This window comes from Panulirus ornatus, chromosome 58, assembly GCF_036320965.1.
Source record: "Panulirus ornatus isolate Po-2019 chromosome 58, ASM3632096v1, whole genome shotgun sequence".
In the NCBI taxonomy this organism is placed as follows: domain Eukaryota; kingdom Metazoa; phylum Arthropoda; class Malacostraca; order Decapoda; family Palinuridae; genus Panulirus; species Panulirus ornatus.
This window is the reverse complement of record NC_092281.1, coordinates 5,061,648-5,082,324: the sequence shown is the minus strand read 5'-3', so window position 1 is coordinate 5,082,324 and position 20,677 is coordinate 5,061,648. Positions and strand designations below refer to the sequence as shown.

The window sequence follows — 20,677 nt, the reverse complement described above, 5'->3', positions numbered from 1 at the left end:
CATTTTTTATCACCTCCCCATTTCGGGCCCTTCACTGAAGTTCCCTTTGCTTTCCCTTTTCTTTCCCAAATTTTAAATTTTTCCCCCTTTCCCGAACAATTTTTTTTATTCCCCCCTAAAATTTAATGATACTCCCTCACCCCAACTCTCTTTTTTTTCCCTTTTTTTTAAAAACTTTCACCTTTTCCTCTTGACCTTTCCCGCCTCTTTTTTTATACATCTTTCCCCCCCAATTGCATTTTTTTTTCCCCGCAAAAATCGTCCAAAGCCTCTCTCTTTTTCTTTTACTAATACCTTTTCCTTCTTCATCCCCCCCACTCAAACCCCTTTTTTAAAACCCAAACCCCCCTCCCCCCTTCTCATGCCACAACACTTTTGCGCAACCATCACGGAAATTTCCCCAAACAACCCCAAAACCCCCCCCCCCCTTCTTCCATTTGCACCTTTTTCCCTTCGTATCAGTCTCCCCTGGGACTTCCCCACACAGGCTCCTTTCAAGCTCACTAAACCCCACCACCCTCTTCCCCCCAACATTCCCTCTTCTTTTTTGAAAACCCATACAAATTCCATTGCTACCTTGCTAACGTGGGAGACAGTGACAACGTATAATAAATAATGATTTGGTAAACAGAGAAGAGGTAGTGAAAGCTTTGCAGAAGATGAAAGCCAGCAAGGCAGTGTGTTTGGATGGTATTGCATTGGAATTTATCAAAAAGGGGGTGACTGTGTTGATGAATTAGTTGGTGTGGATATTAAATGTAGGTCTGGCTCAGGGTGCGTGCCTGAGGATTGCAGAAGCATGCATAGTGCCACTTATAAAGGTGAGTGTTCAAATTACAGAGGTATAAGTTTGTTGAGTATTCCTGGGAAAATATATGGGAGGGTAATGATTGAGAGGGTGAAGGCATGTACAGAACATCAGATTTGGGAAGACCAGTGTGGTTTCAGGAGTGGTAGAGAATGTATGAATCAGGTGTTTCCTCTGAAAAATGTATGTGAGAGAAAATTAGAAAAACAAATGGATTTGTATGTAGCATTTATGGATCTGGAGAAGGCATATGATAGAGTTGATAGTGATAGACATGCTCTGTATATTGTATTAAGAGTGTATGGTGTGGGAGGCAAGTTGCTAGAAGCAGTGAAAAGTTTTTATCAAGGATGTAAGGCATATGTACGAGTAGGAAGAGGAAAGCGATTGGTTCTCAGTGAATGTCAGTTTGCGGCAGGAGTGCGTGATGTCTCCATGGTTGTTCAATTAAAGCAAGGTTATTAGGTTCAGTAGGGTTGAGGGACAAATCATTTGGGAGGTAAGTTTGAATGGAGAAAAACTGGAGGAAGTGAAGTGTTTTAGATATCTGGGAGTGGATTTAGCAGCAGATGGAACCACGGAAGCGGAAGTGAGTCACAGGGTGGTGGAGGGGGCAAAAGTTCTGGGAGCGTTGAAAAATGTGTGGAAGGCGAGAACATTATCTCAGGAAAGCAAAAATGGGTATGTTTGAAGGAATAGTGGTTCCAATAATGTTATATGGTAGTGAGGCGTGGGCTATAGATAGGGTTGTGCGGAGGAGGGTGGATGTGTTGGAAATGATATGTTTGAGGACAATACGTGGTGTGAGGTGGTTTGATCGAGTAAGAAATGAAAGGGTAAGGGAGATGTGTGGTAATAAAAAGAGTGTGGTTGAGAGAGCAGAAGAGGGTGTATTGAAATGGTTTGGTCTCATAAGAGAGAATGAGTGAGGAAAGATTGACAAAGAGTATATATGTGTCAGAGGTGGAGGGAACAAGAAGTGGGAGACCAAATTGGAGGTGGAAAGATGGAGTGAAAAAGATTTTGAGCGATAGGGGCCTGAACATAAAGGAGGGTGAAAGGTGTGCATGGAATAGAGTGAATTGGGATGATGTGCTGTCAATGGATTGAGCTAGGGCATGTGAAGCGTCTGGGGTAAACCATGGAAAGTTTTGTGGGGCCTGGATGTGGAAAGGGAGCTTTGGTTTTGGTGCATTACACACGACAGGTAGAGACTGAGTGTGAATCAATGTGGCCTTTGTCGTCTTTTCCAAGCGCTACCTCGCACGTGCGCAGGGGGAGGGGGTGCCATTTCATGTATGGTGGTGTGGCGATGGGAATGGATGAAGGCAGCAAGTATGAATATGTACATGTGAATATATGTATACGTCTGTGTATGTACATCTATGTATATGTTGAAATGTATGGTTATGTATATGTGCATGTGTGGGCATTTATGTATAAACATGTGCAAGCGGGTGGGTTGGGCCATTCTTTTATCTGTTTCCTTATGCTACCTCATTAACACGGGAGACAGCGACAAAGTATAATAATAAAAATAATAATAATAATAATAATAATAATAATAATAATAATAATAATAAGATAGGGGAGAAAGAATACTTCCCACGTATTCCCTGCATGTCGTAGAAGGCGACTAAAAGGGAAGGGAGCAAGGGGCTGGAAATCCTCCCCTCTCTTTTTTTTTCCAAAGGAAAGAACAGAGAAGGGGGCTGGATGAGGATGTTTCCTCAGAGGCCCAGTCCTCTGTTCTTAACGCTACCTCGCTGACGCGGGAAATGGCGAATAGTATGAAAGAAAGAAAGAAAGAAAATAATAATAATAATAATAATAATAATAATAATAATAATCTTTTTTTTTTCATACTATTCGCCATTTCCCGCGTTAGCGAGGTTGCGTTAAGAACAGAGAACTGGGCCTTAGAGGGAATATCCTCACCTGGCCCCCTTCTCTGTTCCCTCTTTTGGAAAATTAAAAAAAAAAAATAATGAGAGGGGAGGATTTCCAGCCCCCCGCTCCCTCCCCTTTTAGTCGCCTTCTACGACATGAAGGGAATACGTGGGAAGTATTCTTTCTCCCCTATCCCCAGGGATATATATATATATATTTTCTTTTCTTTCGAACTATTCGCTATTTCCCGCATTAGCAAGGTAGCGTTAAGAACAGAGGACTGGGCCTCTGAGGGAATATCCTCACCAGGCCCCCTTCTCTGTTCCTTCTTCTGGAAAATTAAAAAAAAAAAAAATTGAGAGGGGAGGATTTCCAGCCCCCCGCTCCCTCCCCTTTTAGTCGCCTTCTACGACATGCAGGGAATACGTGGGAAGTATTCTTTCTCCCCTATCCCCAGGAACACCAAACAAGTGACTGTGGCAGCATCAAAAAGCTAATATTAATAATAATAATAATAATAATAATAATTCGCTGATGATACAGCGCTGGTGGCTGATTCATGTGAGAAACTGCAGAAGCTGGTGACTGAGTTTGGTAAAGTGTGTGGAAGAAGAAAGTTGAGAGTAAATGTGAATAAGAGCAAGGTTATTAGGTACAGTAGGGGTGAGGGTCAAGTCAATTGGGAGGTGAGTTTGAATGGAGAAAAACTGGAGGAAGTGAAGTGTTTTAGATATCTGGGAGTGGATCTGTCAGCGGATGGAACCATGGAAGCGGAAGTGGATCATAGGGTGGGGGAGGGGGCGAAAATTTTGGGAGCCTTGAAAAATGTGTGGAAGTCGAGAACATTATCTCGGAAAGCAAAAATGGGTATGTTTGAGGGAATAGTGGTTCCAACAATGTTGTATGGTTGCGAGGCGTGGGCTATGGATAGAGATGTGCGCAGGAGGATGGATGTGCTGGAAATGAGATGTTTGAGGACAATGTGTGGTGTGAGGTGGTTTGATCGAGTAAGTAACGTAAGGGTAAGAGAGATGTGTGGAAATAAAAAGAGCGTGGTTGAGAGAGCAGAAGAGGGTGTTTTGAAATGGTTTGGGCACATGGAGAGAATGAGTGAGGAGAGATTGACCAAGAGGATATATGTGTCGGAGGTGGAGGGAACGAGGAGAAGAGGGAGACCAAATTGGAGGTGGAAAGATGGAGTGAAAAAGATTTTGTGTGATCGGGGCCTGAACATGCAGGAGGGTGAAAGGAGGGCAAGAAATAGAGTGAATTGGAGTCATGTGGTATACAGGGGTTGACGTGCTGTCAGTGGATTGAAGCAAGGCATGTGAAGCGTCTGGGGTAAACCATGGAAAGCTGTGTAGGTATGTATATTTGCGTGTGTGGACGTGTGTATGTACATGTGTATGGGGGGGGGTTGGGCCATTTCTTTCGTCTGTTTCCTTGCGCTACCTCGCAAACGCGGGAGACAGCGACAAAGTAAAAAAAAAAAAAAAAAAAAAAAAAAAAAAATATAATAATAATAATAATAATAATTTAAAAAAGGGGGTGACTGTATTGTTGACTGGTTGGTAAGGTTATTTAATGTATGTATGACTCATGGTGAGGTGCCTGAGGATTGGCGGAATGCGTGCATAGTGCCATTGTACAAAGGCAAAGGGGATAAGAGTGAGTGCTCAAATTACAGAGGTATAAGTTTGTTGAGTATTCCTGGTAAATTATATGGGAGGGTATTGATTGAGAGGGTGAAGGCATGTACAGAGCATCAGATTGGGGAAGAGCAGTGTGGTTTCAGAAGTGGTAGAGGATGTGTGGATCAGGTGTTTGCTTTGAAGAATGTATGTGAGAAATACTTAGAAAAGCAAATGGATTTGTATGTAGCTTTTATGGATCTGGAGAAGGCATATGATAGAGTTGATAGAGATGCTCTGTGGAAGGTATGAAGAATATATGGTGTGGGAGGAAAGTTGTTAGAAGCAGTGAAAAGTTTTTATCGAGGATGTAAGGCATGTGTACGTGTAGGAAGAGAGGAAAGTGATTGGTTCTCAGTGAATGTAGGTTTGCGGCAGGGGTGTGTGATGTCTCCATGGTTGTTTAATTTGTTTATGGATGGGGTTGTTAAGGAGGTAAATGCAAGAGTTTTGGAAAGAGGGGCAAGTATGGAGTCTGTTGGGGATGAGAGACCTTGGGAAGTGAGTCAGTTGTTGTTCGCTGATGACACAGCGCTGGTGGCTGATTCATGTGTGAAACTGCAGAAGCTGGTGACTGAGTTTGGTAAAGTGTGTGGAAGAAGAAAGTTAAGAGTAAATGTGAATAAGAGCAAGGTTATTAGGTACAGTAGGGTTGAGGGTCAAGTCAATTGGGAGGTGAGTTTGAATGGAGAAAAACTGGAGGAAGTGAAGTGTTTTAGATATCTGGGAGTGGATCTGGCAGCGGATGAACCATGGAAGCGGAAGTGGATCATAGGGTGGGGGAGGGGGCGAAAATTCTGGGGGCCTTGAAGAATGTGTGGAAGTCGAGGACATTATCTCGGAAAGCAAAAATGGGTATGTTTGAAGGAATAGTGGTTCCAACAATGTTGTATGGTTGCGAGGCGTGGGCTATGGATAGAGTTGTGCGCAGGAGGATGGATGTGCTGGAAATGAGATGTTTGAGGACAATGTGTGGTGTGAGGTGGTTTGATCGAGTGAGTAACGTAAGGGTAAGAGAGATGTGTGGAAATAAAAAGAGCGTGGTTGAGAGAGCAGAAGAGGGTGTTTTGAAGTGGTTTGGGCACATGGAGAGAATGAGTGAGGAAAGATTGACCAAGAGGATATATGTGTCGGAGGTGGAGGGAACGAGGAGAAGAGGGAGACCAAATTGGAGGTGGAAAGATGGAGTGAAAAAGATTTTGTGTGATCGGGGCCTGAACATGCAGGAGGGTGAAAGGAGGGCAAGGAATAGAGTGAACTGGAGCGATGTGGTATACCGGGGTTGACGTGCTGTCAGTGGATTGAATCAAGGCATGTGAAGCGTCTGGGGTAAACCATGGAAAGCTGTGTAGGTATGTATATTTGCGTGTGTGGACGTATGTATATACATGTGTATGGGGGGGGGGGGGGGGTTGGGCCATTTCTTTCGTCTGTTTCCTTGCGCTACCTCGCAAACGCGGGAGACAGCGACAAAGTATAAAAAAAAAAAAAAAAAAAATAATAATAATAATAATGATAATGATAGTAATATCAATAATAATAATAATAATAATAAAAATAATAATAATAATAACAATAATAATAATAATAATATGAGGTTATTTCAAATCAATATACAATGATAGTGATAATGATAATGATAATAATAAAAGGCTATTTCAAATCAATATACAATAATAATAATAATAATAATAATAATAATAATAATAATAATAATAATAACATATAAAAAAATGATTTTACATAACATTGAATTCAACAGCAAAACATTTATTCATGGTGATCAATGTTGTAGTAAGTGTCTACCATACAACACATGATATTCATGATAAAGTGGTAGAGAGGCAGGCCCGTCTCTCGCCCAGCCAGCCAGCCAGGCAGGGGGACGACCCTGCTCCTCCGTGTGAGGCGCCAGAAACTTACCGTCATGGAACGCAATAATAATAATAATAATAATAATAATAATATATATATCTATCTATATTCATTTTGCTTTGTCACTGTCTCCCACATTAGCAAAGTAGCGCAAGGAAACAGACGAAAGAATGGCCCAACCCATCCATATACACATGTATATACATACACGCCCACATACGCAAATATACATACCTATACATCTCAACGTATACATATATATACACACACCGACATATACATATATACACATGTACATAATTCATACTGTCTGCCTTTATTCATTCCCATCGCCACCCCACCACACATGAAATACCAACCCCCTTCCCCCACATGTGTGCGAGGTAGCACTAGGAAAAGACAACAAAGGCCACATCCGTTCACACTCAGTCTCTAGCTGCCATGTAATAATGCACCGAAACCACAGCTCCCTTTCCACATCCAGGCCCCATAGAACTTTCCATGGTTTACCCCAGACGCTTCACATGCCCTGGTTCAATCCATTGACAGCACGTCGACCCCGGTATACCACATCGTTCCAATTCACTCTATTCCTTGCACGCCTTTCACCCTCCTGCATGTTCAAGCCCCGATTGCTCAAAATCTTTTCCAACTCCAATTTGGTCTCCCACTTTTCCTCGTTCCCTCCACCTCTGAGACATATCCTCTTGGTCAATCTTACCTCACTCATTCTCTCCATGTGACCAAACCATTTCAAAATATCCTTTTCTGCTCTCTCAACCACACTCTTTTTATTACCACACATCTCTCTTACCCTATTATTACTTACTCGATCAAATAATAATAATAATATGGTAAAAATTGTATCTCGTATTACTCTTTCCATCTTTTTTCCAAACACTGATGTAAGGCTAATTGGGTGGTAGATCAAGGCACACTTTTTGTCTCCTTTTTTCATATATAGGAGTAACATTTGCTAGTTTCCAGCCAGGTGGCACCTGACCATCTGATATGGTTTTGTTGAATATTTTTATTCTGGGGTATATCAGCTATCTTGGAGCTCAGTCATCTAGGCTGCTGGATATGTTAGGATTTAATTGATCCAAGCCTTCGAGTACTTCAGAGCTCTTTATTTCTCTAGCCTTCAATTCTTCTCCATCAGATCTGTTAAACATCTTCACTGGTTGCAGTATTCGAGGTGCTTTCTCAGCTGTGAATATGAAGTTAAAGAAATAATTCAGTATGGTAAGCCATTTCCTTGTCGTCAGTAGTTAGTGTGTGTCATGTTCATTTCATAATGGTCCAATTCCTTCTATTACTGTCTTCCTTTGTCTTATATGTTTGAAGAATTCCTTAGGATTATTCTTAACTTTCATGGAAATTCTTTTTTCTTCCTTGTGTTTACTTTTGTTGTGTGAGGTAATTTGCTACGGTCAAGCACGGAGAATGATGACAAAAGTTCTGTGATCAGTCAAACCCCCTCTCATGAAAAATCACATCAAGAGTAAAGAATCAGCTCACAGAAAAAAAAAAAAAAACAGATGCTGTATGGAATGGATGATTAAAACCAGAAGTTTGAAGCAGTGACCTCTAATAATCTATGCATTATGTGAAATTAACTAGGAGTCTATGCATTAAGTGAAATCAACTAAGAATCTATGCATTAAGTGAAATCAACTAAGAATCTATGCATTTAGTGAGATCAATGAACAACTGCAGACTAAGGAAAACATTTGAAGACATACAATAAAGTTAAGCAAATGATGCCATATCCTGGTACAAGAGTGTTCATAAACAAAGCTGAGATGACACAATGAGAATGACAAAAATTCTCAAAAACAGAGCAAATGTGAGTTAGGAAAAACAAAAGAATTAATATAAAAAAATGCAAAAGTAAATTAGGAAATGCAAATCACAAAACATAACTTCCATCTTAAAGATAAAATTACAAACTATACATTCGTACAGTATGATGATTTCTAAAACTGTAAGCACCACTTCTAAGTTACAAGTATGATAGACCTTATATGTACGTCTTTTCAACATTTTGTTTTTCTAAAATGTCTTAAATTGATAACACTGGGCCAGGAGGAAGGAGTCTGGAACACAACTCCTCTTTTACAATGGAAAGCTATCTCTGTTTTAAATGACTTCCCTTTAAATACTGTCTTTTAAAAACACATCCCTTGTTTACAGCAAAGATGGCCTGTACATTATATATGCCTACCCACACATAAATCTATGCAACTCGAAATAATCACTTACAGTAAAAATAAAATCTTTTGAAGTAAATATCTCTAATACCTCAAAATATGTGCAGTACATTAACAATTAACACATTTCACACTTTCAGGTGGTTATGTTATGGTCTTCCCAGTGATAATTCACAGAAGTTTGAGCAGCTTTATTGTAATAAAACAAGCATAACAGCTAGAACATTTTCCTAATTCACACACAGTATCATTCTTAATAAAACCATATAAAATCTTTTTAGTTATCTCAGTTTTACACTTACCAAATACGTAAATATTGGAATGATTCCATCCAGGCTATACATGACACGATGAATAATAGAGTAGTAACCATCAATAAGCTGGAAATCTTCTAATTTCTGCAAAAGGACATTGTAGCATTGTTAGAAAGTAATAAAATTGCACAAGGGCAGCACCAAACCTTAAATCAAATCAGATACTATTTTATATTTATCTATTTCATTATAATTGATCACTGTTTCCCGCATCAGCGAAGTGGCACCAGGAAACATGAAAAATGAACCATTCACTCTTTTTTTTTTTTGTTTTGCTTTGTCGCTGTCTCCCGCGTTTGCGAGGTAGCGCAAGGAAACAGACGAAAGAAATGGCCCAACCCACCCCCATACACATGTATATACATACGTCCACACATGCAAATATACATACCTACACAGCTTTCCATGGTTTACCCCAGACGCTTTACATGCCCTGATTCAATCCACTGAAGCCCAAATCAAACCCCCGGGATAAACCCCATCAAACCAATTCACTCTAAATTTCCCTTTCCCTCCTTTACCCCCCGCATGTTCCCGGCCCCAATCACAAAAAAATCTTTTTTCAAATCCATCTTTCCACCCCTTTTTGGGCTCCCACTTCTCCTCCTTCCCCTCCCCCCTCCCACACATATATCCTCTTGGCAATCTTTCCTCCTCATTCTCTCCATGTGCCCCAAAACCAATTTTCAAAACACCCTCTTCTGCTCTCTCCCCAAACCCTGCTTTTTTTTATTTCCACACATCCCCTCTTTCTCTTACCCCTTAAATTACTCCCATCAAACCACCCACACCACACATTGTCCTCAAACATCTCATTTCCAGCATATCCATCCTCCTGCGCACAACTTTATCCATAGCCCACGCCTCGCAACCATACAACAATGTTGGAACCACTATTCCTTCAAACATATCCATTTTTGCTTTCCGAGATAATCTTCTCGACTTCCACACATTCTTCAAGGCTCCCCAGAATTTTCGCCCCCTCCCCCACCCTATGATCCACTTCTGCTTCCATGGTTCCATCCGCTGCCAGATCCACTCCCATATATCTAAAACACTTTACTTCCTCCAGTTTTTCTCCATTCAAGTTTACATCCCCATTTGACTTGACCCTCAACCCTACTGTACCTAATCACCTTGCTCTTATTCACATTTACTCTTAACTTTCTTCTTTCACACACTTTACCAAACTCAGTCACCACTTCTGCAGTTTCTCACATGAATCAGCCACCAGCGCTGATCATCAGCGAACAACAACTGACTCACTTCCCAAGGTCTCTCTCCCCAACAGACTCCATACTTGCCCCTCTTTCCAAAACTCTTGCATTCACCTCCCTAAAAACCCCATCCATAAACAAATTAATCAACCATGGAGACATCACACACCCCTGCCGCAAACCTACATTCACTGAGAACCAATCACTTTCCTCTCTTCCTACACGTACACATGCCTTACATCCTCGATAAAAGCTTTTCACTGCTTCTAACAACTTGCCTCCCACACCATATATTCTTAATACCTTCCACAGAGCATCTCTATCAACTCTATCATATGCCTTCTCCAGATCCATAAATGCTACATACAAATCCATTGGCTTTTTCTAAGTTTTCTCACATACATTCTTCAAAGCAAACACCTGATCCACAAATCCTATAACACTTCTAAAACCACATTGCTCCTCCCCAATCTGATGCTCTGTACATGCCTTCATCCTCTCGATCAATACCCTTCCATACAAAATTCCAGGAATACTCACCAAACTTTTGGCTCTGTAGTTTGAACACACCTTTATCCCCTTTGCCTTTGTACAATGGCACTATGCACGCATTACCCGCCGATCCTCAGGCACCTCACCATGAGTCATACATACATTAAATAATCTTACCAACCAGTCAATAATACAGTCACCCCCTTTTTTAATAAATTCCACTGCAATACCATCCAAACCTGCTGCCTTCCCAGATTTCATCTGCAAGGCTTTTCGTCACCTCTTCTCTCTTAGACAAACCAATCTCCTTGACTCTCTCACTTCGCACACCACCCCAACCAAAACACCCTACATCCACCACTCTCTCATCAAACAAATTCAACAAACCTTCAAAATACTCACTCCATCTCCTCACATCACCAGTACTTGTTATCACCTCCCCATTTGCGCCCTTCACTGAAGTTCCCATTTGCTCCCTTGTCTCACGCACTTTATTACCTCCTTCCAAAACATCTTTTTATTCTCCCTAAAATTCAATGATACTCTCTCACCCCAACTCTCATTTGCCCTCTTTTTCACCTCTTGCACCTTTCTCTTGACCTCCTGTCTCTTTCTTTTACTCATATACACATATATATGCATAAATGCCCATACATGTACATATGCATACACTTACATATCAACATACAAACATATACAAACATATACATACATATATACATGTACATATTCATACTTCCTTGCCTTCAATCCATTTTCTGGCGCCACCCTGCCCCACAGGAAACAGCACCCATCCCCCCCCCCTCCACACACACACACACACACACACACACACACACACCACACACACACACACACAAAGCAAGGTAGCACCAGGAAAACAGACATAAAAAGGCGCACATTCTTTCACCTTCAGTCACTAGCTGTCATGTGTAATGCACTGAAACCACAGCTCCCTTTCCACATCCACGCCTCATACACTTTTCCATGGCCTACCCCAGCTGTTTCACATGTCCTGGTTCAGTCCACTGACGGCAAGTCAACACTGGTAATACCACATCTTCCAATTCACTCTATTCCTTGCCCTCCTTTCACCCTCCTGCATGTTCAGGCCCCAATCACACAAAATCTTTTTTCACTCCATCTTTCCACCTCCAATTTGGTCTCCACTTCTTGTTCCCTCCATATCTGACACATATAACCTCTTTGTCAACCTTTTCTTTCCTCACTCATTCTCTCCATGTGCCCAAACCATTTCAAAACACCCTCTTCTGCTCTCTCAACCATGCTCTTTTTATTTCCACACATCTCTCTTACTCTTACGTTACTTACTCGATCAAACCACCTCACACCACACATTGTCCTCAAACATCTCATTTCCAGCACATCCATCCTCCTGCGCACAACTTTATCCATAGCCCACGCCTCGCAACCATACAACATTGTTGGAACCACTATTCCTTCAAACATATCCATTTTTGCTTTCCGAGATAATCTTCTCGACTTCCACACATTCTTCAAGGCTCCCAGAATTTTCGCCCCCTCCCCCACCCTATGATCCACTTCCGCTTCCATGGTTCCATCCGCTGCCAGATCCACTCCCAGATATCTAAAACACTTTACTTCCTCCAGTTTTTCTCCATTCAAACTTACCTCCCAGTTGACTTGACCCTCAACCCTACTGTACCTAATAACCTTGCTCTTATTCACATTTACTCTTAACTTTCTTCTTTCACACACTTTACCAAACTCAGTCACCAGCTTCTGCAGTTTCTCACATGAATCAGCCACCAGCGCTGTATCATCAGCGAACAACAACTGACTCACTTCCCAAGGTCTCTCATCCCCAACAGACTCCATACTTGCCCCTCTTTCCAAAACTCTTGCATTCACCTCCCTAAAAACCCCATCCATAAACAAATTAATCAACCATGGAGACATCACACACCCCTGCCGCAAACCTACATTCACTGAGAACCAATCACTTTCCTCTCTTCCTACACGTACACATGCCTTACATCCTCGATAAAAGCTTTTCACTGCTTCTAACAACTTGCCTCCCACACCATATATTCTTAATACCTTCCACAGAGCATCTCTATCAACTCTATCATATGCCTTCTCCAGATCCATAAATGCTACATACAAATCCATTGGCTTTTCTAAGTTTTCTCACATACATTCTTCAAAGCAAACACCTAATCCACACATCCTCTACCACTTCTGAAACCACACTGCTCTTCCCCAATCTGATTATCTATACATGCCTTCACCCTCTCAATCAATACCCTCCCATATAATTTACCAGGAATACTCAACAAACTTATACCTCTGTAATTTGAGCACTCACTCTTATCCCCTTTGCCTTTGTACAATGGCACTATGCACGCATTCCGCCGATCCTCAGGCACCTCACCATGAGTCATACATACATTAAATAATCTTACCAACCAGTCAATAATACAGTCACCCCCTTTTTTAATAAATTCCACTGCAATACCATCCAAACCTGCTGCCTTGCCGGCTTTCATCTTCCGCAAAGATTTTACTACCTCTTCTCTGTTTACCAAATCATTTTCCCTAACCCTCTCACTTTGCACACCACCTCGACCAAAACACCCTATATCTGCCACTCTATCATCAAACACATTCAACAAACCTTCAAAATACTCACTCCATCTCCTCACATCACCAGTACTTGTTATCACCTCCCCATTTGCGCCCTTCACTGAAGTTCCCATTTGCTCCCTTGTCTCACGCACTTTATTTACCTCCTTCCAGAACATCTTTTTATTCTCCCTAAAATTCAATGATACTCTCTCACCCCAACTCTCATTTGCCCTCTTTTTCACCTCTTGCACCTTTCTCTTGACCTCCTGTCTCTTTCTTTTACTCATATACACATATATATGCATAAATGCCCATACATGTACATATGCATACACTTACATATCAACATACAAACATATACATACATATATACATGTACATATTCATACTTCCTTGCCTTCAATCCATTTTCTGGCGCCACCCTGCCCCACAGGAAACAGCACCCATCCCCCCCCCCTCCACACACACACACACACACACACACACACACACACACACACACACACACAAAGCAAGGTAGCACCAGGAAAACAGACATAAAAAGGCCACATTCTTTCACATTCAGTCACTAGCTGTCATGTGTAATGCACTGAAACCACAGCTCCCTTTCCACATCCACGCCTCATACACTTTTCCATGGCCTACCCCAGCTGTTTCACATGTCCTGGTTCAGTCCACTGACGGCAAGTCAACACTGGTATACCACATCTTTCCAATTCACTCTATTCCTTGCATGCCTCTCCTCCTCCTGTATGTTCAGGCCCCAATCACTCAGAATCTTTTTCACTCCATCCTTCCACCTCCAATTTGGTCTCCACTTCTTGTTCCCTCCATATCTGACACATATAACCTCTTTGTCAACCTTTTCTTTCCTCACTCATTCTCTTCATATGTCCAAACCAATTCAACACACCCTCTTCTGCTCTCTCAACCACACTCTTTTTATTACCACATATCTCTCTTACCCTCTCATTACTTACTCGATCAAACCACCTCACACAACACAATGTCCTCACACATTTCATTTCCACCACCTCCACACTCTGTACAACCATATCTATAGCTCATGCCTCACAACCATATAATGCTGCTGGAACAACTATTCCTTCAAACATTCCCATTTTTGTTCTTTGAGATAATGTTCTCTCCTTCCACACATTCTTCATCGCTCCTAGAACCTTCGCCCCCTACCCCACCCTGTGACTCACTTCTGCTTCCATGGTTCCATTCGCTGTGAAGTCCACTCACAGATATCTAAAACACTTCACTTCCTGCAACCTTTCTCCATTCAAACTTATATCCCAGTTAACTTGTCCTTCAACCCTGCTGAACCTAGTAACCTTGCTCTTATTCACATTCACTCTCAACTTTCTCCTTTCACAAACTTTTCCAAACTCAGTCACCAATTCTGCAATTCCTTACTTGAATCAGCCACCAGTTCTGCATAAATTGCAAATAGCCACTGACTTACTTCTCATGCCCCTTCATCCCTAACAGACTGCATACTTGCACCTCTCTCCAAAACAATTGCATTTACCTCCCCAACCACTCCATCCATGTACAAATTAAACAACCAAAAAGACATCATACACCCCTGCTGCAGACTGACCTTCACTGGGAACCATTCTCCTCTCTTTCTACTCACACACATGCCATAAATCCTTGATAAAATCTTTTCATTGCTTCTAGCAACTTACCTTCCACACCATATTCTCTTAAGACATTCCACAAAGCATCTCTATCAACCCTATCATATGTCTTCTCCAGATCTATACATGCAACATACAAACCCATCAGTTATTCTAAATATTTCTCACACATTCTTCAAAGCAAACACCTGATCCACAAATCCTATAACACTTCTAAAACCACATTGCTCCTCCCCAATCTGATGCTCTGTACATGCCTTCATCCTCTCGATCAATACCCTTCCATACAAAATTCCAGGAATACTCACCAAACTTTTGGCTCTGTAGTTTGAACACACCTTTATCCCCTTTGCCTATGTACAATAGCACTATACATGGATTCTGCCAATCCTAAAGCATTTTACCATGATCCATACATACAGTGAATATCCTTACCAAAAAATCAACTACAGTCACCCCCTTTCTTAATAAATTCAACTGCAATACCATCCAAACCTGCCGCCTTCCCAGATTTCATCTGCAAGGCTTTCGTCACCTCTTCTCTCTTAGACAAACCAATCTCCTTGACTCTCTCACTTCGCACACCACCCCAACCAAAACACCCTACATCCACCACTCTCTCATCAAACAAATTCAACAAACCTTCAAAATACTCATTCCATCTCCCTCTCACTTCATCAATACTTGATATCACTTCCCACCTTGCCCCCTTCACTGATGTTCCCATCTGTTCTTTCGCCTTTCGCATGTTATATACCTCCTTCCAAAACATCTTTTTATTCTCCCTAAAATTCAATGATACTCTCTCACCCCAACTCTAATTTGCCCTGTTTTTCAACTCTTGAACCTTCCTCTTAACCTCTACTACTTTCTCCTATACATCTCCCACCTTCCTCTTAACCTCTATTACTTTCTCCTATACATCTCCCGGTGATTTCCACACTTTCCTCATAAGTATTGTCCAAATGCCTCACTTTTCTCTTTCACTAACAACTTTACTTCCTGAATCCACCACTCATTACCCTTTCTAATTGGCCCACCTCCCATCTTTCTCATGCCACATGCATCTTTTACACATGTCATCACTGCTTCCCTAAATACATCCCATTCCTCACCCACTCCCCTCATGTCATTTGCTCTAACCTTTTGCCATTCTATACTCAATCTCTCTCGGTACTTCCTCACACAAGTCTCCTTTCCAAGCTCACTTACTCTCACCACTGTCTCCTCCCAAAAAATCTCTTTTCCTTTTTGAAAACCTTTACAAATCTTCACCCTCACCTCCACAAGACAGTGATCTGACATCCCTTCAGCTGCCTCTCTCAGTACATTAACATCCAAAAGTCTCTCTTTTACATGCCTATATCAATCAAGACATAATCCAGTAATACCATTTGACCATCTCCCCCACTTACATACATATACTTATGTTTCTCTCTCTTTTTAAACTAGGTATTTCCAATCAACAGTCTTTTTTCAGTGCACAAATTCACAAGCTCTTCACCACTTCCATTCACAACACTGAATACCCCATGTACACCAATTACACCCTCCAATGCCACATTACTCATCCTTGCATTCAAATCACCCATCACTAATACCCGGTCACATGCACCAAAACTGTCGACACAGTCACTCTAACCTTTTGCCATTCAACACTCAATCTCTCCTGATACTTCTTCACACCTGGGGACAGGGAAGATTGGTTACTACAATATACTCGTCTCCTGCAAGTCAAAGAAGGCAACTATGAGAGGCAGCAGCAGGGAGATGGAAATCCTCCCTTCCTAAATTATCATTCTTACAAAAAGGAACAGAAATAAGGTCAAATATGGATCTTTCTTTGAAGATGCAGTCATCTGTTCCTATATCTAACTGACCTAGGTTCAAAGGAGGGCAGATATAAAAGAAAAAATACTTTTTTTTTGGTGCCTGGAAATGAATTCTGGGACATTAAAGAAATCAAATTCCTAAACTGCTGATATGTAAAGTTTCAGGATAAGAGCATACAATCAAGGTCTACATTATCAATATCTAATGTGATGTTAAGCATTATGGTGAATGATTATATAATCATAAAAACCAATGAAGTATATTTTCTCCAGTCATACTCCATAAAACAGTATATAGCTTACCTGCATTTCCACAGCAACCTTGAGAAAATGCTTGTGGACGTAAGACATTAAGTCATTATAGAGAGCCTCAGAATGCTGCTGACAGACACATTTGTAAGCTGCAGAGTACATAGGTTCAAATTCAATGATAGGTCCAGTGTGATGTGGAGGAGGAGGTCCTTGTAACAATCGGTCAACGGCAGCTTGCAGCTGTGGCCAATATATGTTTCTGTAAGCTTCATCTGTCATACTTGTCATTGCTATGAGAGGGCAAACACATCATATAATCAGAGATAACTTACAGATAATGAAACACGCAACACTGTTTTCCACATGTAAATGTTTCTCTCAAATCATTTTGCTAGCAAGTCTTTGTTAACATATAGCACATACAATGATTTTTGTTTTCATTGTTATGCTGTATAACTCTCTTTCTCTGATTTAGTAGAAGTTAATAAGTAACACAAAAAGTAACATATTTCCTGTCTTGTAAGTGTCAGTCAGGGATTCTTCAACAAGCAGCTGTCAATAAATGCACATAAGAGTTGTTTTGCAGTATGGAGAGAGAGAGTTCTACATTCATGAGGCCCTGTCTCCTCAGCTTCCTATGCCACCAATCAGCATGTTTATAATGATTTGGAGCATTACAGTGTAGTTAAAGATTTTTCAGCCAGCTTTGACCACTAGCTTGGATCATTTTGAAGTTGATCAAAAAGGACATCTTCACCAGACTTAATAGTAACTAAACTACATCTTCATCTTCACTAACTTACACCTTCAATACATGTTCATTTTCATTAATGTTATCTTCACCACACCCTCATATTCACAACTAAGTTCTAATCGTCAAAACATCTTTATGTTCACTATGTCCATATTTTCATTACATACGTGATCATTACATCTTATTCCTAAAATACCTTACCTTCATTGACCTTGGTTCAAGGTCAGCCTTAGCTTTGATCATTTTGTGTTCACTGTACTCTTCTTCACTACACCCTCATCTTCACTGCTAAGACCATTGGTACCACTGACCTTTGATCTAACCCTCAATGATAAAGTCATAGGTTAACTTTTCTACACACACACACACACACACAATTTCACCACTATCAATATATAGAATCTACAATATCAAAGATGGCAATAGCAATGAAGGTTGCATATGTCTGTAAATATGAGGGGTAAAACAATGAAAAGGCAGGTAAAACACTTGCAAAAAGATCAGCTGAACCTATGATAACTTCACAGCATGTGAATTTACAGTAGGTGGTTCATATTTGGGACAAAATGACTGGTTGCTTGTAAGTAGGTTGGGTCATGACACAAAAAGCAATTTGATGTATCATCTGTTTGTTAATATATGATGGCTTGATGCTCAGTCAAGGGTATGTCTGGAATATTATAATATGACTACTGAATATAAAGATAAATCTCAACTACTAGTGAGGCTCATTTAAGGATGTGTCTGGAATACGATGATCAGAATATTGAATATACAGATAAATTTCAACTACTGGGGAGGCTCAGTCAAGGGTGTGTCTGGAATATTATGATCAGAGGATTAAATATATGGGTAAATCTTAATTACTAAAGAGGTTAGGTAGTTACTAGGGAGGTCAAGTAAAGTTTTCATGGGTTTTGATGATTTTTAAATCTTTTGCCTACAATAACATTATTCAACCCATGATATTTATAACTCTAACCCTTTCAGCCTTATCTACCATCACAGAATAAATAATAATAATCCAATATCACCCTACAACTTTCACTCTATTCTTTAAACACTATAACATCATTGCAAAACAATGTTGAAAGCTCTTTCTGATGTGTAGCATATAATAAGTCCTTTTATCATTCATAATATTTGCTCTGTTATTCATATAATACAATATAATACTCTGAAGTATGCTCTAATCTCTGAACACTACACTGGCATTGCAGACCAAATCACTCAATATCCAAACATAAATTACTATTTTGTTGATATATTTATGTTTTACCTGCACAAGTTAATCTGCCCAAACATTTCCCTAATACTAATACCGATCATTACCATCACCTTGTTCAATACGGCAGAATAAAATATGATGCTAATCTGTCAACTCAAGTATTATTATTCAACCCCAACTTTACCCTGATCTTCATAGCCTTCCCCACTACTGAAATGTTCCATAATGTAGAATAAGATATTAACTAAGCTATGCACCCTTAGTAAATTTACGATGCTCACGAAATACAACCACTCTATACTAAGATTTATTAGTCTACAATTAATATCATAACCTCTACCTTATGTCTCTGCTACGAAACACCAACCACAACCAATATTATAGAAAATCATCATTAAACTCTCTTAAGATATCAATAAGTCCTGTTGACAGGTCCAGTAAAAAGAAAACTTGCCGTGAAAAATGAAATCATCGATATGTCGGCAAAATAAACCCTTCATATAACTGAATAATCCAGAGTACGAAACGGGTACTTATGAAGTGCACTCTCAAGCCTTGATATAAACTCAGAGGATGACACTTACTGACTATAAATACGAACACTGAAAATTTCATAAGTCTGTCCTGAACACACCTAGAGCTCTCTTGGTGATGCAGGACGCAAGCTGGTCGGTGGAGCGAGGAGACATGGTTTCTTCCATAGTATGTTACAGTGATCCTCCCACTGATCACTATAAAATTACCACATACAGGCAGTAAGCTCTCTGAACCACTACATGAGACGTTTGTATTGGAATATTGTAACGTAGTTTTCCCGATGGGAAATATTCCGCACCCTTTGCCTCAATAAATTTCTGTACTACGATATACGAAGAATGTCGCTGTTGTGGACTTTCTTGGAAAGAATTCATTTTGTATGTGTTCTCTACATCAACATTTATGATTATAAACACAATTGCAGTGCTGCTAGAAAGCTCTATATATCTACCGGAACGGTCATATTAATTTTCATTATCTAAAGACAGCAGGAAAGAAAATTCCTGTAAACCATCTTTAAACATAAATTTCAAACCAATTGGTAAATTAAACCATAATGTTAAAATGATCAGTAAGTCAGTCTTAAAACTTTGGAGACTACCTAAGAGTTTAAAACAGGTATGTCAGCATATTAATAGGCGACTGTTTACGTTCACGAGGACGGTATCTGAAGGCCGCCAAGCGCAAACACCATAACATATAAATCAGTTAGCAAAATCGGTTCTGGCAGAATCATGCCTCGATAGGTGGATATGGAGCGTTCTTTCTTCATTATAGATATCTAGAGTGTTTTGACAAGTTTGCGTTACAAAGTTGTCTCGACTGTGCAAGCTGATTATGCAGGCAAACCTTATAAATGTTTTCAGTGAAGTTACTTTTTTTTATATTTTAGATCCTCCTACATCCTACCTTCAATATAAAGCAAAAGCCTTCGTCTTAACTTCCTCATACCTTTCTGCCCCAGAAATCCCGTTTATCATCTATGGGGATTCGTAGTTCCACAGTGTTCAGAAAGCTGGCCACGTCCGCCTGTCATAATGTGTGGAGCTGTGTGCTCGTTTATACGAGAAGAGTGCAATTAGTAACAAATGGCGTACTATTTATGTCTCTTCCTTGTACATCAACTGACATATTTCTCTTTCTTGTATCTCTCCTGATGATGTGATCATTATACAATAGTGCACTTGAAACGTGTTTCATTTCCCCGTGGATTAGGAGGAATTTACTAGATCATGCGCTCACCTGTGATTTTTTCATATGTATATGTAATATTATGTAATATTATATGATAGAGTTGATAGAGATGCTCTGTGGA

The 20,677-nt window shown here is 40.3% G+C and overlaps 1 protein-coding gene across 9 annotated transcripts in view; it reads right to left on the bottom strand.

Moving 5' to 3' along the window:
- The window catches only part of LOC139766863 (CDK2-associated and cullin domain-containing protein 1-like), a 117,885-nt gene extending 97,450 nt beyond the window's left edge, over window positions 1–20,435 (bottom strand). For 4 of the 9 annotated variants that reach the window (XR_011716959.1, XM_071695853.1, XM_071695850.1 and 1 more), the window contains exons 1-3: window positions 19,460–19,957; window positions 16,895–17,133; window positions 8,780–8,875 (exon numbers count right to left, since the gene is read on the bottom strand). Coding sequence is in view for 8 of the 9 variants with exons in the window: in XM_071695853.1 (XP_071551954.1) it covers window positions 8,780–8,875; window positions 16,895–17,133; window positions 19,460–19,526 (402 nt within the window). In the remaining variant the exon portion in view is untranslated. The other 5 variants (XM_071695858.1, XM_071695851.1, XM_071695855.1 and 2 more) reach the window with 5 other exon arrangements.
- Window positions 20,436–20,677: the final 242 nt, after the last annotated feature.